Raw genomic sequence first — 24,582 nt, 5'->3', positions numbered from 1 at the left:
AACTGAACTCCAGAGTTCATCCTTGTGCTTGGCTGTGGGTCGCTGCCTTGCTTCCATCAGTTATTGGATGTAGGCTCTACGATGACAATTAAGGTAGTCACTAGTTTGATTAAAGGAGAAGATATATTCAGACACTTTCGCCACAATTGCTAGGAGTCTTAGCTGGGGTCATCTTTGTGGACTCCTGAGAGCTTCTTTAACATCAACTTTCTCCCTAACACCTTAAAGGCTCCATCTATCAAGATATCTCTTTCATTGCTCTCTCTCTTCATCTCTCCCCAATTAGGTCTTAATGTCTCATGTTCCCATCCCTCATCCCCTCCATTCAACCTGCACCACAGTTTACCCAGGAGATCTTAAATATTTTCCTTTCGTGGGGTCCACCATGTATGTCCCTCTTAGAGTCCCCCTTTTTGCCTAGTTTCTCTGGGTTTGTGGAATGTAGCCTGGATATCCTTTGAAAAGATTCTTCTCTCATACAACAAATTCTGACCACAGTTTCGCCTCTCTCCACTCCTCCCAGCTAACCCCTCCTTCCCTTCTTCCCCTGATTCACTCCTTCACTGTTTCTTTTTCCTTTGGAGGAGAAGAGCAGGTCTCTAAAAGACAACAACCAAGCATGACCAAGCAAGATACAATAAGATAAATGCAAAAGTTTTCATATTGATGTTAGACAAAGGCAAATCTAATAGGAGTAAAAGAGTCACAAAAGTAGGCAAAAGAGTCAGAGATACACCCACACTCACTTTTAGGAGTCTTACAAAAACACCAAGATAAGAGTCATAGAATTTGAAGAGGACCTGGTGCATACCCCTGCAGGGTCCATGGTTGATGCTTCAGAATCTGTGAGCCCATGTGAGCCCTGCTTAGTTGATTCAGTGGACCACCTTCTCTTGGTGTTCTTCATACCCTCTGACTCCTATGATTTTTACTCCCCATCTTCTTTGGGGTTCCCCAAACTCTGAGGGGGGAAATCCAAAGAAGACCTCCATTTAGACTCACTTTCTACATGTTTTCCACATTTCCGGTGGGAGTGTAAACTTGTACAGCCATTATGGAACCTAATATGGTGGTTCCTCAGAAAACTGGGAGTCAATCTGACTCAAGACCCAGCAATTTCACTCTTAGGCATACACGCAAAGGATGCTCCATTCTATCACAAGGACACTTGCTCAACTATGTTCATGTAGCTTTATTAATAATGTCCCCAAATTTGAAACAACATATATGTCCCTTAGCTGGGGAACAGATAAAGAAAATGTGGTACATTTATGACAATTTTTCAATTCCAATGTATTTTGATCATATTTTTCCCTCCTCCAAGTCCTTCCAGATCCCCTTCTCTTCCCTACCCACATAATTTCAATGTTTTCTCAAAAAACAAAAACTCAATACAATAGATCTCCCCAAATACAAAAAAATAAAAGCACCCCCCCAAAAGAAAAGAAGAAACAAACAAGCACTAAAGTAAAAACAAATGAAAACACACACACACACACACACAAAAGCAAAGCACTGTGAAGTTCATTGTATGTTGTTCAACTGCTCCTGAACATAAAGTCTTTCCTGGAGTGTTTGATATACCCAGTGTGACTTTAGTAGAGAAAACTGATTTTTCTCTTCCCAGCAGGTATAAGTCACAGTTCTGTTGTTAAACTTTACCATAGTGGCTAGGTTTTCATTCCTTTGTAAACATAAAAATTAAATATAATAAGTTAAAACAAAAACTATCATATTGAAGTTGGACAAGACAAACTAACAGAAGTGGAATACTTCTCCGCTGCTGGTAGGTATGCCAACTTGTACAACCACTTTGGAAATCAGTATGGAGATTCCTCAGGAAAACGGGAATCAGTCTACCACAAGACCCAGAGATTCCACTCTTAGGCATTTATCCAAAAGATGCACATTCATACAACAAGGATGCCTGTTCCACTATGCTCATAGCAGCAGTATTTGTAATTGCCAGAACTTGGAAGCAACCTAGATGCCCCTCAACTGAAGAGTGGATAGAGAAAATGTGGTTCATTTACACAGTGGAGAAGTACTCAGCAGAAAAAACAATGGAATCTTGAAATTTGCAGGCAAGTGGATGGCTCTAGAAGAAACCATCCTGAGTGAGGTAACCAGTCACAAAAAGACAAACATGGCATGTACTCACTCATATATGGATCTTGGACATGCATCAGGGGAGTGCCATCCTACAATACCATTGCCAGAGAGTCTGGGAAACAGGAAAAAACCTAAGAGAGATATGTGTGGTATCCCAGAGAAGGCAAATGAGGCAAGATCTCCTGAACAGATTCTGAGCAGGGAGAGGGGTGTGGAAGCTGGGAAAAAGAGAAGGGAAGAAGAGGAGGAGAGAGGAAGTCATGGGGAGCAAGAAGCTTAAGTTGGGGGAAGAATAGGGGAGAACAGGATGAGAAACACCATAATAGAGGGAGTCATTATAGGTTTGAGGAGAGATCTAGCACCAGATGTACAAGGATGATACCAACTGGCAAACTAGGCCCATCCCTGATAATGAGTTTGATGACTATCTTATATACCATCCTAGAACCTCCATCCAGTGACTGTTGGAAGCAGAGGCAAACACCCATAGCTAAACACTGAACTGAACCCCTGCAACCCAGTGACAGACAGGGAGGAATTATGAGCAAAAGGGTTAAGAATGGGCTGGTGAAACAAAGAGAAACAGCTGACTTGAACAAGGGGGGGCTCTTGGAACCCAGACAGACAGCTGGGAGGCCAGCATGGGACTGATCCAGATCCCCTGATTGTGGGTGTCAGGGAAGAGGCCTGGGCAACCTATGGGGCCCTGGGCAGTAGATCGGTATTCATTCCTGCCATACAAATGGACTTTGTGTGTCCATACCACAAAGAGGGGTGCTCTTTCAGCCTGAACACTTAGGGGAGGACCTACGCCCTGCCTTGAATGAAATGACAGACTCTGGATATCCTCTATGGGGAAGGAAGTGGGGATGGTGTGGGGGGTTGGAGGGACTGGTGGGGAGTTCAGGAGGAGGGGAGGGAGCTGGGATTGACATGTGAAGCAAGCTTGTTTCTAATTTTAAACAATATAATAATAATAAAAAAAGAATATTTCAACATCTTTCAGTCTCAGATCTATAATGCTTTTGCCCACTACTAATTAGTGTGGAGAATGCTCTGAAGAGCCATGGTTTTAATACTAATTTTTCAAAGTCAAGTAATAGATGGTGTTGCATGAGATTTTGCTTCCACTAATTTTAGGAAGAATAGAAACCATTCCTAGTTAATTCCTAGGATGCCCAGGTTGCAGTGTATAGTTTGAATTGCTATAAAGAACTGATTTATTCCCCCTGGTGTATAGAGTGAAGAGGTAGAAAAAGGCACATTAGAAATCATGTCTCCTGTATTTAAGTTGTAAATTAACAGTGTATTGCATTTCTGGGTAATCTTTAGTGAGTGCTAAAGATTGAAAAGGGGAATAGTAATGAGTCAAAAGAATGTGACTCTACTCCCCCACATTTCCTGGAGGATAATGGTGAAGGATCATGAAAAGTTTAATAACGCAATGATAACTACTTATTGCAGATGATGCATATTCTATTGTGACAATCTTAGTTCTTTATATTTGTCTTACACAACAGCAATCTTGTAAGTGCATCTTCTTCAAGCTTATTTAAAAAGTAAGGAAACAGAAGCAATTTGTTTTATCTTCCAAATAAGAAGACCCACTTAAGAGCCTTATGATCAGATTTAACCTAGTTTGGCCCTAGTTTATATTACAGAAAACACAACTTTCTGTTCTACTAATAATCTTAGATGAAATTGATGTGTTTAGTCTTGTGGTGTTAATTTTTAGTTTATTGTATATGATCATGAATTTGCCTCAAATATATTCAAATATCAGAAGTAAAGCATAACCAGGTTCAAACACCCAGAGAACTCATCACCCAAATACTGATGTATAATTCTGTTTACTAAGATGGTAGAAATTCTATAAAAAAGCAACTTTAAATTAAAGATGCCCCCCATCCCCTTCTCTCTTCCTTTATCCAGTATCTAATGGAAACAGAAGCAGAGATTCACAGCTAATCACTGAGCCAAACTTCTGGAATCCAGTTCTAGAGAGGGAGGAGTGATGAGCAAAGGGGTCAAGACCAGGGTGGGGAAACCCACAGAAACAGCTGACCTGAGCAAATGGGAGCTCATGGACTCAAAACTGATAGCTGAAGAGCCCTCATAAGACTGAACCAGGCTTCCTGAATGTGGGTGTCAGAAACAGCTGACATGAACAAGAGGTTGCTCATGGACCCCAGACTGATAGCTGGGGAACCAAAATAGGGCTGTTCCAGACTCGCTGAACAAGGTTGTCAGTTTGGAGGTCTGGTTAATATATGGGGTCACTGGCAGTGGAATCAGTATTTATCTTTAGTGCATGAACTGAGAGAGTATTCCATGGAAGGATACTCTCTCTGCCTAGATGCAGAGGGGGAGGGTCTTGTTCCTGCCCCTAATGATGTGACAGACATCGATGATCCCCCATGGGAGGCCTCAAATGCTCTGAGGAGTGGATAGGAGGTGGGAGGGGAGTTGTTGGGGGCCATGTGAGGATAGGAGGGAGAGGAAACTGGTATTGGTATGTAAAATAAAATTGTTTTTAATTTAAATAAAAATTAAAGATGCTGTGTATAGCTTACAAGTATCTTTTATGAGTTTCAGCATCAGGTAGAAGTAAAGATATCTAACAGAAAATTCATTAAAATGACATAAAGTTAGCTCAAACGCAGATTTGCACATACACAAACAATCCACAAAGTTATGTAAACACTCAGTAATGACAAAAAAACATGATTTGTGCTTTAAACTATAATTTATTGAAAAGAGAAGAAAGAAAATCTCAGTTACTGCTCACAATTACCCCAAATAATGGTATTTACAGAAGAGTCAATTCAAAGACTTAATACTAATTTTCCATTATAGAAACTTAGTTAAAGACTTCTATTCTCTCTGCTCGGGTGTTTTTCTTACTGGCATGATGGGACTGGAATTCAGATAGAATATATCTAGGAAAGGTTAGCTATAATATGCAGTAGAAGACTCAAGATAAATTACCCTCTACATGGTGTTTTCCTATTCTAGAATAACAGTTAAGCCTTAGGGTAAGATGATGGTTCCATTCAATGAGTGGAGAGAAATGAATAGGACGGAGATTCCAGTCACATCTGTAAGTAGAGGTGGAAATGCATGGTTAGATATAGATATAATTTTGAGGGGAGAGAAATTGTGATTATTTTATAGACTTTACTACTCATTTTCTTTTTATATCAAACTAGCCCGTACGGTCATTTTTATTTCTCTATTACTAATACAAACACACAAGCGCGCACACACACACACACACACACACACACACTACTCTTGGTTTGGTGTGTGTAACTATTTACTAAGCTGTAACTTTTTGCATTATTATTGATGATGCTAAGATGCTACCAGGCTATCACATACATCAGAAGATTACCATTTCATTAATTTCATATTTGGGGGGATGTAAAGAACATCTCACCACCACACACACATACACTTAGAGTAGCTGAAATGATTAAAACACACATTTAGTTTTACTGTATGACTTGCTACTGATTCCTGCCTTAGTCTCATAAGGCATAGTGTCTGGCTGTTTGTCTTTACATACTCAGAGGCACTATTCCATGAAAACGTAGTAACATTCACACATAATTGCATAGTGTTTTACCTTATTATAACAATTATGAGTGAAACATTTTTGCTATTATATACATTTTAAATTCTAATGTTATTTAAATACATAATTATGAAAACTCAAATTTCAAATGAAAGTACCACTGAGTGTTAGACATAGAGCCTATAAACTCACCAAGCGCTATAATTGTGGAGGTCCTGAGAATTGAATTAATATCTCTGAAATAACAAAAATCATTCATATCAGTCGATGAATTTATTCAGTAGTAAATTTTTAATGAGGAAAAGATGGTAGTTACTTATTAAGTCCTTAGTTGACTACGCTTGACAAAGATTACTGAAATTGATCACCTTAAAGCTAAGAAGAAAAACGCATTACCATAGTATTTCAAATGAGGAAAAGACCAGAAGTTAAATTCAAGATGAATGCATGCCTAAATATGAGGTCTTTTATATACATACCATTTTCACATTGATCATACATATACACAGAAGGAAAGTGCTTAGAGATTAGTGAAACTTGAAGAAGGATAAGGTTTACTGTGGGTTGGCAGCTTTCTGCTTCCATCATTAAAATGGGTTGCATTTACTGAATGGAGAATTCTGCTCTGCCTGTTATGGAGAAGTGATTTTGAGTCTTAAATTCCAGGAAGTATCTGACTGGTCCTTTTTACACTAAATATTTTCTTATGGATGTTCTTTAAGTCACTTTGTTTCCTTCGGTGGAACATTAGCATGCAGTAATTTCCATATACCTACCACCACACTTTGGTTCCTTCCTCATTGTTCGGGCCAATTGGCTCCACGGTGTTAAGAACAGATTCAGGGGTAAAGTGCTGCACTTCTTGTGGAAGATGAGCCCAAAGGGGATACTGGTAGAATTGTGGAAAGGCCTTTAGTGAAGGACAAAAAAATGTGTGAGCAGTTAAACTGTTTGAGTCCCTGGAGAGCTGGATTGAAAGTTTCACTTTTTAACGTCAGTGTCCAAAACTAAATATCAAGGTCCAGCATTATCCATACAGATCCAATTACCAGAGCCCAGGACAAAATGAGAACATGAATCTCATTAGTGGTTAATTAGAACTCATTGATATTTTAAATACAAAAAGTAGTTTTGCTAATTTAAACCTATTTAACTTTGCTTAAGCACTCTGATGTCCAAAGAAGGGTCCTTTCCCTAGGATCAGTTATATCTGATCCCTGAATGTCTGATATGTAGATAGTAATTCTCTAAATGTTAGCTCAGGGCCTCCCAAGAAACTAGTTTGGAGTACAAAAAAAAGTGTGCTCCTTTCTGAAATATTGGAACAGCTGCCTCTATTGATCTTACAGAATTTTAGTTAGAAATTAAGGAATTTCTATGGCAATACACACAAACCTCTCTATATAAATGGAATTTGTATTTCATGGGCCCAGAAATAAAATTAAAAACTTGTCAAATTTTCCTATGAAAACTTACATAAATAATAAAAAATACTATATATGAAATTTCTATTTTAATACATATATATGAAATTAAATTAAATAATAAAACAACTGACCTGAACAAACAACTGGACCAGTTTCTTGGTGGAGAGAGAGGAAAAATATCAATGTAAGTTACATATAGCTGGGCACCAATAGAGACTAAATTATTTTACCAAATTTTTAAAGAAGAACATCTATATGTACAATTTTCAAATTGTCTTCTAAAAGAGTTATGTGGAAGGTTGAAACCAACATATCCATTGCACTTTAATTGCCCCTTATTTGCTTTTGCTTTGAGAAGTGAGAGTGATTTGAGAATTCAAGAATGCAAAGAAGATAATAAGACACACTGACAAACCATTATGAAACCGACTAATTGCTTCAAGATTTAAAATCTTTGGGAGTAATTTAACCGTAATAATATTTATAGAAAGAAAATTCCATCACTTTCTTCACTTGCGTTTTCCTATTAGAATTTTCTATGAAAAATAAATAAGTGAAACCACGTGACCCAGAGTCTACAATTTGAACACATAGCGACTGCTTTTAAAAACAAAGACAAACAAAGACACTAGAAACATTAAGACATGGAGGTTGGGGGCAATGAAAAATTGACAGACATATTAATTTCGCCAATGTGAGACACAATATATATTCATATTGAGAATCTAAATTGTTTCCGTTGCAGAGATGTATTTGGACAACAGAGTATCAAATTGGTATTTTTTTCTAATTTAAAGTTTGGACTGAAAGTATTTTCATTCAGTTATGTCTTAAGAATTAGTCTTTCATTTTTCTGTGTCAACTTAAATCTGAAATTCTACAGCAAAGTCAGAAATACCACAGGAAAGCCCATGAATAGCCAGCAGCTAAGAAATACTGGAACAATGCTACTTATTGACCCGACTAGTATGTATAAAAGAATATTTATGGCAACAGTATACATGCACCCACACAGATGTGTACACCAGTGATGCTATACCTGATCTACTGCACTCATAGGCTGTCCCTGCAAAGAGAAAAGGAAATAGGAATTACCTTTTAGGATGTATTGACACTATAAGGGCAGCAGAAACAACCTATTCGAAACTTTTCTTGTTCATTATTTGAGAACTGACACTAATCTTGTCAACTGCTGTTTAATTACTCACTGACATATTTTCCATTAAGACACAGAGGCACCCTCAACAATCGCTGATTCACTAAATTCTGAGTTCCTGTCAGAAATCTCCATGGTATGCTATTGGTCTAGTGATCTGCCTGAGTCAGAATTGCTGGGCAACAGTTGTTTCATAGTAACTAATTTTTACCTTAAATGACAGGGACGCTAGGGAACCAGTGGCATACAGAGTACAACAGACAGTATCCACTCTCTATTATCGAAAAATTCACCTCGTAGATGAAAAAATAGAAAGTGGAAGGATTTGATACAGTCTCCCTGAGTCTAGATGGTCTCTTTAAAGAATAGTGTGTCAATTAGTCAGTCTCCAGCATGACCCAGTTAAGGGAATATGACTAAAACTGAACTGCAGATTCCTAAACCACATTCAGTTTGACAGTCAGAAATTTACAGGTATAGTTACTGACAACAAAATAGATGTTAACATGAAAAAATGTAGCTATAGAAAGTGCCTCTTCAAAATTATTGTGATTATAGTTGTCCTGCCCACAGGACATGAGAGATGCACAAGGAGAAGCAGGAGCAGGTCCCACCCAAAGGATGGAGACCAGTCATCTGTGTGCTTGTAGTTACCATTGTAAATTAGTTAACAAAAGGTAGAAAGAGGAAAAGATGGGGGCGGGAGGGAAGCTTTTCAAGAGTGAGAAGCTATTTTAAAACAAAAACGTAATATATTGTTATTTCATAATACAGAGAAAAAAATTACCATTTGAAACTGGTTGTATGCACTCATTTTGTAAGGTTGTTCCTGTATAGAGACACATTATTGATTACTCAGACATCTGACATCACGCTGCGGTTCTCATGACAATGAGTAGAGATTATGTCAGAATCCACAAAAATTACAGTGTACAATATAGATTCCATGCAAGGGTTACTGAAAAAAATCTACACTTTCTTATTCTGAGTGAATTAAAAAATTTACTGGAGTTTGCAAAAAATTCATAGTAAATAGTTTTATTCTCTAGAAGAAATAATAGCCTATCCATTCTTCAAGACTATATTTATTTTCATACCCATTTGAAATCACTATTAATATTTTTCTTTGGTAAATTTCAAGTAAAATAATACCATGTTTGAGTATTAGACCTGACTCAAGCATGGAAGATGTTTCTGTTCTTTAAAAAAGTTTATGTTCTTAAAATGCAACACAGAATATAAATATTAAAATATTTAAAATTTAATAAATGATAACACCTGGGCAGAGACAGATTACTAAATAGAAAAAACATTTTGTTTCTTTTAGTATATTGATTTTATTTATTTATGAATAGTCAACATTTACCATGTACTTGTCTTGTTTTAAAAACTGCATTATATATGATGAAATATTATGGGAAACGTATGCAAACCTAGGGTGCTTCAAAAATGTGTAAGTTTCTTTCATACCCTGGCATACATAGCTAAGACAATCAGCTAATTTCTGAGAAATTGTCAGGGAAACAAAAAGTTTAAATTTTTATACATTTGTTTTAAACGGAATCAACATGAAAACTAGAACAATAATATGGATCTCACTATCACCATAGCACATAGTGGAAATATTAAAATAATTTAAAATTTTCTGGGACTTTTATGGGGATTGCATTGAATCTGTAGATTGCTTTTGGCAAGACTGCCATTTTTACTATGTTGATCCTGCCTATCCAAGAGCATGGGAGATCTTTCCATTCTCTGGTGTTTTCTTTAATTTCTTTCTTTAAAGACTCAAAGTTCTTGTGAAACAGGACTTTCACTTCTTTGGTTAGCATTACTCCAAGATATTTTATGTTGTTTGTGGCAACTGTAAAGGGTGATGTTTCTCTGATTTCTTTCTCAGCCCTTTTATTGCCTATGTAAAGTAGGGCTACTGATTTTCTTGAGTTGATCTTGTATCCTGCCACTTTGCTGAAAATATTTATCAGCTGTAGGAGTTCCCTAGCAGAGTTTTTTGCATCACTTATGTAAACTATCATATCATCTGCAAATAGTGAAAGTTTGACTTCTTCCTTTCCTGAGTGAGGTAACCCACTCACAAAAAGACAAACATGGTATATACTCACTCATATACAGATTTTAGGTATGGATTAGGGGAGTGCCAGCATAAAATCCCACAGCCAGAGTGTCTGGGAGATAGAACCTTCAACCAATGACTTATGGAAGCAGAGGCAGACACCCACAGCTAATCACTGAGCTTAAATCAAGGAACCCAATGACAGAGAAGGAGCACCGGGGTCAAGATTGGTTTTGTTTATCCCACAGAAACAGCTGGCCTGAACAAGGGAGAGCTCTTGAACCCCAGACTGATGGCTGGGAATCCAGATAAAGACTGATCACAACCCCCTGAATGTGGGTGTCAGTGAGGAGCCCTAGGCAATCTATGGAGATCAGTATTTATCCCTGGCATACAAATGGACTTTGGGTGCCCATCCCACAATGAGAGATGTTCTCTCAGCCTGGATTATTGGGGGTAGGGCCTATGCCCTGCCCTGGATGAAATGACAGACTCTGGACAGCCCCCATGGAGGGCCTCCTCCCTGGGGAAAGGAGTGGGGACTTGGGGAGGAGGAATGGGGGGATTAGTGGGAGGATATGGGAGGAGTGGAAGGAGAGGGAACTGGGATTAACATGCGAAGCAACCTTGTTTCTAATTAAAATTTAAAAAATAAAAAAACTTAAAAAATTTAAATTTTAGTAAGTATTCTTACCTGTACCAGGGCAGCTTGCTAAAGAAGAATGATAAATCTTCTTTTAGTATATTGGTAGACATAGAATTTGTATTGGCATAATATTTGAGAAATATTAAAATAATTTAGATTTAGTAAAATATCTTACCTGGGCCAGGGAAGCTTGCTATGGAAGAAAAATAATTCTCTTATTAGCATATTGGTTGGCATAGAATTTATTGGCATAATATTTAAGAGATATTAAAATAATTTGGATTTAATTTAAAACTCTTACCTGGGCCAGGGAAACTTGCTATGGAAGAAAAATAATTCTCCTATTAGTATATTGATTGACATAGAATTTGTATTGGCACAATTATTGAAAGATGTTAAAATAATTTAGATTCAGTAAAAGAAAAATCTTACAGCCAGGGAAGCTTGCTACAGAAGAAAAATAATTCTCCGATTAGCATGTTGATTGACATATTTGAGAAGTTAAAATAATTTAGATTTAATTTAAAACTGTTACCTTAACTAGGGAAATTTGCCATGGAAGAAAAATAATTCTCCTATTAGCATATTGATTGATATAGAGTTTGTATTGGCATAATTATTGAGAAATATTGAAATAATTTAGATTTATTCAAGGAAAAAATCTTACTTCAGCCAGGGAAGGTTGCTACAGAAGAAAAATACTCCTATTAGCATATTGATTGACATGGAATTTGTATTGACATATTTGAGAAATTAAAATAATTTAGATTTAATTTAAAAGTCTTACCTGGGCCAGGCAAGCTTGCTATGGAAGAAAAATAATTCTCTTATTAGCATATTGGTTGGCATAGAATTTATTGGCATAATATTTAAGAGATATTAAAATAATTTAGATTTAATTTAAAACTCTCACCTGAGCCAGGGAAGCTTGCTACAGAAGAAAAATAATTCTCCAATTAGCATGTTGATTGACATATTTGAGAAATTAAAATAATTTAGATTTAATTTAAAAGTCTTACCTGGGCCAGGCAAGCTTGCTATAGAAGAAAAGTAATTCTCCTATTAGTATATTGATTGACATAGTATTTGTATAAGCGTAATTATTGAGAAATATTAAAATAATTTAGATTCAATAAAAGAAAAAATCTTACCTCAGCCAGGGAAGCTTGCTACATAAGGAAAATAATTCTCCTATTAGTATATTGATTGACATGGAATTTGTATTGGCATATTTGAGAAATTAAAATATTTAGATTAAACTCAAAACTCTCACCTGAGCTAGGGTAGCTTGCTATAGAAGAAAAATAATTCTTCTATTAGTATATTGATTGACATAGAATTTGTATTGGCATAATTATTGAGAAATATTAAAATAATTTAGATTCAGTTAAAGAAAAAAATATTACCTCAGCCAGGGAAGCTTGCTACAGAAGAAAAATAATTCCCCAATTAGCATGTTGATCGACATATTTGAGAAATTAAAATAATGTAGATTTAATTTAAAAGTCTTACCTGGGCCAGGCAAGCTTGCTATAGAAGAAAAGTAATTCTTCTATTAGTATATTGATTGGCATAGTATTTGTATTGGCATAATTATTGAGAAATATTAAAATAATTTAGATTCAATAAAAGAAAAATTCTTACCTCAGCCAGGGAAGCTTGCTACATAAGAAAAATATTTCTCCTATTAGTATATTGATTGACATGGAATTTGTATTGACATATTTGAGAAATTAAAATATTTAGATTTAATTTAAAACTCTCACCTGAGCCAGGGAAGCTTGCTACAGAAGAAAAATAATTCTCCAATTAGCATGTTGATTGACATATTTGAGAAATTAAAATAATTTAGATTTAATTTAAAAGTCTTACCTGGGCCAGGCAAGCTTGCTATAGAAGAAAAGTAATTCTTTTATTAGTATATTGATTGACATAGTATTTTTATAGGCGTAATTATTGAGAAATATTAAAATAATTTAGATTCAATAAAAGAAAAAAATCTTACCTTAGCCAGGGAAACTTGCTACAGAAGAAAAATAATTCTCCTATTAGCATAGTGATTGACACGGAATTTGTATTGGTATAATTACTGAGAAATACTAAAATAATTTAGATATAATTTAAAACTCTTACCTCTGCCAGGCAAGCTTGCTAAAGACAAAAAAAATAAGTCTTCAGTATATTGATTGACATGGAATTTGTATAGTTATAGTATTTTAAAAATATTAAAATAATTTAGAGTTAGCTAGAAATAAAACTCACCTGGGCCAGGGTAGCTTGCTAGGGAAGAAAAAAATTTTTCCTTTAGTATATTAACATAGAATTTGTACTAGAGTAATGTACAATTTGACTGCACTAATGTAAATTTTCCCTAGTTAGCAATTAAGTACATGATGTCTAACTAGCTCAGTCTTAAGAAGCCCACATTCTCTGTACAGTATATAATGATATTCCCTGTTTCTCTCCCCTGTCTCTTAATGTCATGTTTACATGAAAGAGTTAATAAACTTGAGTTCTGCTTCAGAAAAGTAGAAGTGCTAAACATTGCAGGTTGATATTCATATTAATAATGGGTTAATTATTATTAATGTCAAAGTTAGAATAAATAGCTTACTTAAAGAAAGAAAAGAAGATATATGTGAATAAAACTCGTTATATTATCGCTATAATTGAATATGAATTAGTATTATAATGAATAAAAGGTTACCTGACATAGTTGGCTGCATTTGATCTGTCTCTTAAGCTGTTCCTGTTTAAAATGAAGAAATATTTTGAATTTCATGTGCACAATTCAGTGGTTTTAGATAGTAAAACTGCAATGTCTTTTTTCAGGACTAAAAGATGAGGAATTATTGCTCTTATTTCAGAACCTTTTCTATTTCAAATGAATTTATCTCTGTTATAATCATTAATAATTTTTTATAAAAACTTTTAATTTAAATCATATTGTAGTTATCTTTAAGTGTGGCTATTAGGCAGTCATATTTGCAGTATCCTCAGGCTGGGAAGCCAGAAGATGAATTAGGTTTTACAAACTAATTCATAATGCTTCATGAGCCAAGTTAAAATGTTTCCAATGCTAATTAAAGTTTATTGAGAGACTATGATGTGCTATCTTTAGCACATTAATAATTTAATATTTATTTTATCACAAGACACAATGAATATATCAGATTGATTGAAAACACAGCTTCAACTGAAGCTTAAATTTGACAAATTAATGTGCCAACATTTAGGTAGTGTGTTATTCAGATTTGCAAATTGAAAACATAAAATAAAATACCTAGTTGAAATGAAAGCATCATAAACACAGGATAAACGCTGTTACTAAGTTTAGAAGTTGGTAATTAGTTATGTAGATTTCATGAGAATACATATTGCAATTAATTCCCCATTCAAGATGGAGATACAGCATCATTATAAGGTTTGCACTGACTTCACGAGACTCACTGAATTTCTGCTTTGGAAAGACTCAATGAAGTCTTACCAGGGTGCACTGGTTGAGTATGTCTTCACTTGAAATGTGCTTAGTCTAAAAAAAAAGAAAGAAAATAAAGAAGGAAAGAAGGATGGAAGGAAAGAAAGAATGAAAGAAAGATATTACAGATATGAAGATTGTGTGGGTATACTTTGTTTGCATAACTTAATAATAGCATATTGTTAGCTTATGTTAAATTTAGCAAATATACCTTACCTCACTGTTACTGGGAATAGCATTCTCGGATTCCTAACAAAATGAGGAAAACACAGATTTATAGTTATAACATATTCTAATTTGATGTATTCTAAACAATAACATGCCACATTACTAAATTACTACACTAAACTGATCTTAAGCCACAAACTCCCAGACAATGAGATGGGGCTGATGTTTGGGTTGCACATTATATTTACACCACCTTTCTTCTTACTGTTTTTACTAGGACATAACTTAGAATGTTACAGTAGATGCAGAAAAACTACTGTAAAAATTACGTAACTACTCTCCTTGTCCTACATTTTATTTTAATAACTGGAAATTTCACTGTTAAAATCAATGCCTTGGCCTCAGCATCTTTTTTGATGTACTGTTCTTTCTTTAGATTTTTCCAGAGGCAACAAATCCTGCTAATATTATTCTAGAACCAGAATGATCCAGATACAAATGGCTTCTATACAGAACATAAAGCACACATGTCATTCACTTGGAAGAGATCATTTAATAACCTCAAGTTCTATAAAAAAACATCTGAGGATGATGAAGAAGGAAACTAAATGTAAAGATGAACAATCAGACAGGAAGAAACCATACATGGCCAGATAAGGTTATTTGCTCAAAAATGACTCTTTAAATTCATGTTTGATAAGTAGTTGCTTTCTTCTTCTTTTTGGATGACAAATATTAAAACTGACATAATGTCAACACATATAGAATCTAGAGCAAGGAGATCTTTTATTGTACTACAGATTTTCACAAATATCTACCAGGTAACTGGAGCTAGGAGTGAAAATGAAAACCCTTTACCTCGCTTGATGAGATGCTGCTGGAGTCGTCCTGCTGCTAAGAGGAAGAAAATGAGTCTCATGACCTCTTTAAAGGTTTAGAATTTGAAGAAAACAATCCCATGACATCAAAAGGGTCATTTTAGAGTTCAAACATACTATGTAAAAAGACTTGTGGCCACTATGGTGCATTTTCTTACCGGTTTTACATGAAAAATTGTGTGGAAGGAACCCTAATAACTAACTAGCAAGGAAGTGAAAAGAAAAACTTTAAATAATACTTTTTATTTACTAAAACAAAGACAACTAACTATATCATTGTATTAATGCAAAATTTATGACACCTCTTTTGATAAAATGAAAATTTAAAGAAATAGTTATTAAGCAAAGTTATCAAAGACCCTAGGGACAATGTGTAGTGTCACATGTTTTGGGCCTTGTTAATGTGAATAAACTGAAAATTTTAAAAATAACAGTCTTAATGTGGGGAGAAAGTTAGATTAGGCATAAAATCATATACCCTTTGAAATATTTACTCTTTCTTCTACTTCATTCAAATATATGCCTATGCGGTTTCATCTCCAGTAATACATTTTACAAGATTGGTTTTAATATTCCACTGATTATTTGTTTCTGGAGATACTTGAATGACTATATACATAATAGGTCCATGGAGTTTCTTCACATTCTTTAGAGTTGGCAACACAGTACATCCATCCTAAGCTGGTATGATGTGAGTACCTTCTGTTTCAACACCACACTTGGGAGTAGCAAAGGAAGTACTTGGTTCCAAATGTGTTTCGATGCAGTGTCTGACATTGATGCATATTTTGTTGCTTTTTGGGTCCTATTCTAAGAAGTAAGCAAATATTTTTTATTTTACTGACTATTATTTGAATGGCTTAAATTCTACTTCTAATTCTAATTCTAACTGGAAAACCCTGTGCATTCTTTATGCATAAAATGGGACACAATTCTCTGAGAAATCGAAGAAAGAAAATACTTCTAAATTCATTTTCCCAGTGTGCTCAGCTTAAGGCAGTGTTCTTAAAATGGAGCAGACTGCATGCAGTTCATGTGATGCATAATCTCATAGTTCCTTAGAATAACAGCACCTCACCTGAGCAATTCCCATTGCTTGTTCCTAAGGAAAGGAAATGAAAAGAAAATTTATCTTTTCATGACAAATATTAAACTAGTAACTACCAACTCAAATAGTTGCTAGAAACAAATAGATATTTGGTATAATATTTAAGAATTGAGGCAAATTAAAAAATAAACTTGTCAAACTGAAGTATTCATTTTCATAATTTGCATTTCCAAGATTAATTCAAATCTTTTGGGTTCTTCCACATTGCGAGTGACTGTCAACCTATTAATGTATCTGTGACCCTGTAACTTTTTGTTTTCTCTTAAGTTCATTTCTGGACATTGAGCAGAACAACTGTGTAAAAGGCATGCAACAAATAAAATTGTATCAGAGTAGAGTGATTCAAGGGTGGATAAATTCATTTGGGAAATGAATTTTTTTCTACTTAATATTCTGTTCCCAAGTTTTAGGATCACAGCAGTAGAAAGATATCACCCCCAGGGCTAAAGTTCAAAATATCAGTGTTTGTGTGACATCTACTTAATTCCAGCAAACAGAAAGCAATAACTTTTATTTCTAGGAATTAGAGGTATATATATCATAGAATGAAAAGAATTATTCTATCATTTAGGTAAGATAACTAAATGGAGTGCTTATAATATGACCCACCTATACACAGTGGAAAATTTTTAAGCAATAAGATTTACCTCAGTTGATTCATCCATAGTTGCCTGTAGGAAAATATTCCAGTCATCAAATAGATTTTAAAAGATACACGTCACTGGCCTTACAAATTTTGAGAACTACATACTCTTTCAGTATTAAATTTATATAATAATAATTAAACAAATAGTCAAGTTAAAAAGTGTTTTGTAAAATGTTCTTGGGTCACTTGTAATATTTTTAATCATCTCTGACAATGCATTCCTTTCGTCTTCATCATAAATGCAAACTATGGACCAGATCATAAGTACATTTATTTGTTTAGTCATTGAGTTATAAGTATATCTTGCTCCATCATAATTATTCATGTAAGTCCATAAAGTTAGAAACCTTCTGAATTATCAATAGAATCCATTAGTCATTTTGAATATGTGATTTAGGGTTTCAAGAAAAGAATAAATGACATAGATAGTACAAATAAAAGTATTTTGTGCTATGTAGCTGCATATATTTGTCACAGTATTTTGGGGAACACTTTAATACCTGAATTTCATCACTCTGTTCTCCTGTCAGAAGCTCTCTCTGTTGAAAAAGCAAATTGTAATGTGTATAACAAATATTTACACATGTATTCAATAGTTAACAATATTTAACTTTAATAGTGGTTTAAATTTAAAATGTTTCTTACTCTGTTCAGGACACTGATGAGTTTCTTATGGTTTTCAAAGAAAGAAAAACAATATTAGTGAAAAGGACATAAATAATGAAAGTCTGTAATTAAATTGATGTCATTTAAACATAAATCTAGTTTCCATTAATTTCTGAGTGTTTCTTGTCATAGCAATTCTAAAATTAAATGTTTATTTGATGTGCTTTCTTTGTATATGCTATCAGTAAATGTGCTCTTAAAATATGTTCAAATTTGTTTTACTTTATTTTGTTGTCTTTGCCAGTCATTTTGGTTAATAATCAGTTCTGCAGTCTATTGGTTTTAACTTGAGTATATATTTTAACTCTACATTATATCCCACAGACTCATTTTGACTTGGCTTACGTGTGATAATTAGTCTTAAGTTATATTGCCCTTTGTCAGCTCGTGTTTAGGCAGTCATGCTAGTGAGACTTTATGGGGGTAGCTTCTGACAGTGGACATGCTAAATGGACAATGGAAAGCCCAGGAGACTTCAACCCTACACAAAGAACTACGGGTAATCAACGAATGCTGAGAGTATGAGAAATAGTATTCCCCATGGAAGAGCACAACAATTGATTATCTAAAACCAAATATATGCGTGTGTGTGTGTGTGTGTGTGTGTGTGTGTGTGTGTGTGTGTGTGTATGTGTACCAATTAATGAAGAAAGAAAGAAGAGCAGGGGCAGCTACTTGGGCGTGTTTGGAGAAAGGAAAGAGAATGGGAAAATGACATAATCATAAAAAATAAGGGAAAGAATTAAAAATGCTTATGATAAAATTCATTCAGATAGGGTTGGGTTAGCCATCAAGTCTTTTAAATAAATAGTAGTCTTCCATTAGAATTTGATATTCTTATATTCAACAAACAACATTTTAGGGAACTGTAGCACATCTGAGGCACCATCTATGCTCACAGAATACATTGTGAGCATGGAATGTTGAGCTGCTAAATAAGTCATGGAAAGAAAGGACAAGTGTTTTTGTCAGAGGCAAAATTTAGTATAAATTAAAATTAAAATCCAATTTTTAATGAATAAAAATGACTGTCAACTAATGTACAAACATTTTTACAAGCACACTGTGCTTTGTTAAATCCATTTACTGAGAACAAAGAGTAGTGACACATGCATGGAAATTCCATAATGAAATCCACTACTTGTATGTTAGCAAAAAAATAATGAGTTTTCCTCTATGAGTGCAATTGTATGTTAAAGTTGGTAACACTTACCTCATATAACCCAAGATATGTTGGTAGCTCAACAAATTTCTGTTGTTCCTGTTGAAATTAAAATTTCAAATTATAAAATGATAATACTGAGTATACACGTATGTTGAAATACATTATTTCATTCATATATTGAGATGAATGTGAACACACAAAAATGAACTCTTTACCCACAGGAATGCAAGTGTTTTTAATTCAGTAAATCAGCAGATTCTTAGGTGGAAGAAAAATCTGTAGCTTTAGATTTATGTACTAAATCAGAAATCTAAGAGATTTTCAAAATCCCCAACAAAGACTTTACATTTAGATAAAATCAAAACAGAATTGAGAGGGCAGTCCAGGTATTTTAACACATGGATATAAATCAGTGTGTAGAAGGTATTGGGCATTCATGGTAACTAACTGAAGGATGGAGGAGGACACAAGGAGGCTGTGGACTTGGCTCTCTACACATTCAGCTTACCTCACTGCTGTCCTGGTGTTGATTCTGCAAAGAATAAATGATGTATGGCATTAGTTCATACACTGGAGGATTAATGCCTATTATAGTGGTGTGGCAGAGGTAAATAATTCATGATTCATTATATAAAATTATAGCAAATTAAAAGTCACAAAGATTAATGGAAAAGAAAGAAACCAGAATTAACATATTGTTTTGCTATTTCTTGTGAATAAGTACATGAAATGGTAATGTGTGTGTGTGTGTATGTGTGTGTGCGTGTGTGTGTGTGTGTATGTCTGTGTGTGTTTAAGTGGGCATGTTCATGCCAAGGTACATGTATGGAGGCCAGAGGACAACCTTAAAGGTTGAAAGTTGTTTTTTTTTCTTCCAGTTTGAGATCCTGGAATTTATGTAAGACATCAGGCTTACACAGCAGTAACATTTAGCTGCTGAGCCATTTCGCATGCCCCATGTGCTCTTTTACTTAAAAGTTTGGTTAGAATAACCAATCTTGTATGTGTTGGTAATTTTTCAGAAAAGATATCCCCCAGAAAAGGTAAAAGGGGCTATTCCACAAAGAAAAAGAAAGGAAAGAAGGAAGAAAGGAAGGAAGGGAGGAAGGAAGGAAGGGAGGAAGGAAGGAAGACAGGCAGACCTAGTTTGGGTCTTTTTGCTGTCAGTACATCATCAATTAAGACCCATGATTAGAGAAAGTTCTAGAAGGGCAGAGTACAGTACTTACTTGAAAGTGTACTGCATTTTTTAAATGAAGTCTCTGAAAAGTAACAGAGGAATTGAATGACATAAAAAGGCTAAAATCAATCAAAATAACTATAATAATGCACATATATTACCATTTACTTAAAACTGCCATTTAAGAAAAGTCTTTAACAATTGTAATAAAAATTGTTAGAAACTGTTGCTCTGAAAATAAAAAGAAATATTTTATTGACAGTTATCAAAGAAAAAAATAGTTTATCTGTTTTCTTTACATTATGGCAGAGAACTGAGAAAACCATGTAAAATGCTGGGAAAGTAAAACTCTCAGTTACTTTTAATTGGTTCAAAATGAAAATTTATTTCTCTGGACAATTTATATTCCATGACAATTTTAAAAATAATTTTAAAACATTATGTTAATTAAGGAACAAAGTGTGCAGTATCCTGACTATGCACTAAATTTTGACATGATTGCATTTTATCACCAGTTATATTACATAATTTTAAATCCATATTTTGACTGTGAAGGTAGCAATTTAATTTATTTGAATGGTAACATATACATACAGACACCACACTGTTTTCTTTGGTATATGAGTTTTCTATTTCTTGAGAAGTCATACTGATACAAGGTAACCAAAATGAGAATTTGACTCCATAGAGTCCTCTGGAATAGAAGGCTCTTTGGCATATTTGGTATACTTATAAGGATGCTTATTCTGTGGTGTACTGGGGAAATGAGACATTACATCCTGTTATGCAATTTCAGGGTCATGAAATATTTTTCTTACTTTTATGTGATTTTCATTGTATGTTTATTAACTTTATAATAGGACATGTGACCTGGAGTTGTGGATTTGGATGGATTACATAATGTGATAGGAATATGAAGTCATAACCCATTTCTAATTCTTATTACAGTTGTTAGAAATTGTCAAATGCTTAGGGTTATTGCTGTAGGAGTCTCAGGTGTGAACAACTGGAGGATCATTTATAACAAGATGATAGAATTTGCTATCCACTGTACTCACAGGCATGGCAAGAGCAGCTGCCACGAGGCAGGTGAGGATGAGAAGTTTCATGGTTGCCAAGGCCTATTTAAGGAAAAGAGTGAAAAGCTTTGTTGATCTTATCTTCATATTTTTTCCTTGACCTTTCAAGAAAGAACTACTTATTATGATAAGAATAAATTGGTTTTAGACATATTAGTTTTAAAAACATAAGATGGTTGGTTATGCAAGTAAGATACATGTTTACCATTTTTGTTATCTTAGTTCTTCCAATTTTAAATTTTCATTTATATATTCTCTCCTTTCAATCCTTCCTCTCTGAACCCACGTATTGACACTGCATGCATGCATGCAGGTCATAGAACAGCTCATGAGGTCAAAATTCAAAGTCCATTCTTTTCTGCTACCATGTGGAGCCTCGGGATGCAACTCAAATGCTGGCTCTGTGGCAAGTGCCTACACATGCTGAGCCATCTTGCCTGCCCTTTCTTAGTTCTTCTTTTATACCAGTTTCCTAGCATTTGTATTTACTGTCTAAAGAATAATTTGATATTCATTATGATAACCTTTAAGGGCAGGGGTGGAAGCATCAGTCCTTAGAATTAATTACAAAGAGCAATTCTTGAATCACCACATGTGTGAAGTGGGCAACATAAAGAACTAAAACCCAAAGGGAATTTTCACTTGAAATTCTTTGAAAAAGTATCTTTTATGCAAATTAACTTAAAAGTATTCCATTCTTCAATTCTTTGTGAAGATTCTCTTGGCTAATATTACTAACCTTCTGCAATTAATTTTGTAAATATTGGTTCTCACATTACAACTTTCTTCATCAAGCTATCCACAGTGCTCGATGACAATGACTGAAAAGGATGTTATTAGTTTCCTATGTCTTTTTGTGTTTCACTTCTAGAGCTCCAGGAAATTGCTCTTAATTACAGATAGTAGCATTTACTTAAATTGAAAAAATAGATGAAAGAAAAAGAACACAGGGTGAAAATAATAACCAGAGAGTGGTGGTGATAGCCTTTATTCCTAGCACTTAGAGGAATAAACAGGTGGATCTCTGAGTTTGAGGCCAGCCTGGTCTACAGAGCGAGTATCAGGACAGCCAGGATTGCACAGAGAAACCCTGTTTTGTAAAACACAAAACAAATCAAAGTAAAATCGCATTGTACGTGTAATTCTTTTACATCTTAGATAAAAAACTATCACTGATATATCAAGAATCTAAAAGTGCTTTGGTAAAGAAGTCACTTTTTAAATGCTGTCCAATTTAGTATGAATCTACTGATGGTTTTCCAAGGTTATAAGTTTAAAAATCTGCACAAAGCAGTTGTTTATAAATCTGTATCATTAGCATATTCTTATGTTTATTAGCCAAATGACACTGATAAAAGATGGTCCTGAGAAACACTGTTAAAATGGCCTTTGCTATCATATTTATAGAAATCAGAAAATACTTGCATGACAACTTCTACTGACATTCAATTGGACAAAATGATTTGAATTTTCTTATCCTAAGAGAGTATTAAAACTATGTATCATTTTAGTATGTAATATTTGCAGTTATCAAAGGTAAATTCATTTATACAAAGCTATAATAATCTCTTCTTTATCTCTGAGAAGACATGAAACTTTACAAATGCAGTTTTAAGCTCTTAGAACACTGTCACAAAGTATCAATATCTTATAAACATATAGAAAATGTTACAAATGCATTTAATTGAGTATTAAAAGTTAACTTTATGAAATCATAGCAGCCGTTGTATTGAACACAATACCTTGAACCCAAGAGTGGGAAGAAGAAAGCTGGGAGATGGTCAAGATGATGGCTGATGACTTTGCTTCAGAGCTATTTAAACTCACTGATAAGTGAAATGCTAATTTCGTGGTTTTGTTTCAGACAAAGGTTTTTTTTATAAATTCTAAGAATTTTTTCAAATAGGAAATTAATTTCTTCTCAGCTCTTCCTCTGTTGGGAAATTCTGAGAAAAGTCTTCAACAAAGAAGTGATTCATGTAATGATGGCAAATTATGTAGGAAATAAGATGGTGCTATTCAAACTAAAAATATCAATGGTATAGATTCACCGTTACTACTGGAACACGGCCTTGTGTTGATTGAACAGTTGAGAAGACTTGTCTGCATATGGAATCCCAGGAAATCTTTAGAGAAACCCATTCGTCTAAATGAAATACTTGAGGGAAAATAAGGTCCTCAAAATGTTTTTAACTTTAGAATATTTGATGATTTTTAACATGCTAGCATTCAGTCTACCTTTTAAAAAGTCACTTGTCTTCAGCTGCCTTTTTGGTAACTTAATTTATGATGTCATTTATACTGTATGTACTGAATATTTTTTAAGGAAGAAACAACTGTCCTATAAATTTTGGTGATTGCTTTGCTTACTAGATTTTTGTTCTGCGCTTTCTTTTTATCTATTTAGACATTTGTCATTTCTTTTCGAATTAAGATTAGACTTAATTTAATTTTAAGTAAGAATCAATATAAGAAGAGGAAAGGTAAAATCCTTTCTCTCCAATTTCCAATTCTATTTGTAAAATTAACTTTAAGTACTGCACAATTTTGAATTTTTATATACTGAAGAAAATATTGTCACATTTAGGCTATTTAAAATAATTATTGTGATGGTCCCTTTTATTTTATCTTATTTAATTTTTTTATTTTATGAAGAATCATGTTACATGTTTTAAGTAAATTTAAAACTTGCTTCAAGCCACAAAACCACGCAGTAATTATACACACTTTGCATCATTAATAACTTAGAAGAATAAACGATTCTTCTGAGGAATGAACCAGCATAAAGCTGTACCTAGCCTTGTAATATCGTGAATGAATTGGCTGTGTCTTGCTGTAGATTCTTCCTCTAGCCCATTCCTTTCTGTAACAAAGTTGGGATTTACTTCCCACAGTTTAGTACTATCTAATCATTTACTTAAAACAAATTTCTCTCATACATTTGAGGTTTTACTGATTGCACTCCCTAGCTATGTGCAAATACCTGTTCTCAATTAACAGGGTCTAGTTTACTGATTATATACCTCAGCTGTGTGTGAGATCTGTTTCCCACTATCAGGTCTCCATTGTAATTGCAGAGGTCTGCCTTCCTGCAATTTACCTTTGTTGGCAGGCATTTATTTGTTCAGTGTTTAGAGCCTAGGCAAAAGCATCCCATCTAAGATATTCCTAATTATCCAAGGACATACAATTACTACAAGTCCAAAGTTGTTGATTCATAGC

At 34.2% G+C, this 24,582-nt stretch overlaps 1 protein-coding gene across 43 annotated transcripts; it reads right to left on the bottom strand.

The window, feature by feature from the left end:
- Window positions 1–4,839: 4,839 nt before the first annotated feature.
- Window positions 4,840–23,187, bottom strand: Csn1s1 (casein alpha s1). 43 transcript variants are annotated; one of them, XM_040747307.1, is made up of 36 exons: window positions 23,103–23,187; window positions 21,340–21,402; window positions 20,331–20,363; window positions 19,610–19,633; window positions 19,150–19,197; window positions 17,916–17,939; window positions 17,771–17,809; window positions 17,272–17,295; window positions 16,595–16,618; window positions 15,497–15,532; window positions 14,687–14,719; window positions 14,480–14,524; window positions 13,700–13,741; window positions 13,255–13,272; window positions 13,126–13,143; window positions 12,998–13,015; window positions 12,865–12,882; window positions 12,759–12,776; window positions 12,637–12,654; window positions 12,505–12,522; window positions 12,399–12,416; window positions 12,266–12,283; window positions 12,144–12,161; window positions 12,012–12,029; window positions 11,906–11,923; window positions 11,780–11,797; window positions 11,660–11,677; window positions 11,294–11,311; window positions 11,168–11,185; window positions 11,041–11,058; window positions 9,060–9,101; window positions 8,156–8,182; window positions 7,248–7,271; window positions 6,466–6,599; window positions 5,882–5,925; window positions 4,840–5,210 (listed from the first exon to the last, which is right to left on the bottom strand). In XM_040747307.1, coding segments are annotated over exons 2-35 (957 nt in total). In that variant the 5' UTR covers window positions 21,391–21,402; window positions 23,103–23,187; the 3' UTR covers window positions 4,840–5,210; window positions 5,882–5,924. The 43 variants fall into 43 exon arrangements, with proteins under 43 accessions (XP_040603241.1, XP_040603242.1, XP_040603252.1 ...); XM_040747308.1 differs by having other exon boundaries at window positions 15,497–15,529; XM_040747318.1 differs by lacking the exon at window positions 9,060–9,101.
- Between the last annotated feature and the right edge of the window lie 1,395 nt (window positions 23,188–24,582).

This window comes from Mesocricetus auratus, unplaced genomic scaffold, assembly GCF_017639785.1.
Source record: "Mesocricetus auratus isolate SY011 unplaced genomic scaffold, BCM_Maur_2.0 Super-Scaffold_100006, whole genome shotgun sequence".
Taxonomy (NCBI): Eukaryota; Metazoa; Chordata; class Mammalia; order Rodentia; family Cricetidae; genus Mesocricetus; species Mesocricetus auratus.
This window is presented reverse-complemented; position numbering and strand designations above follow the sequence as displayed.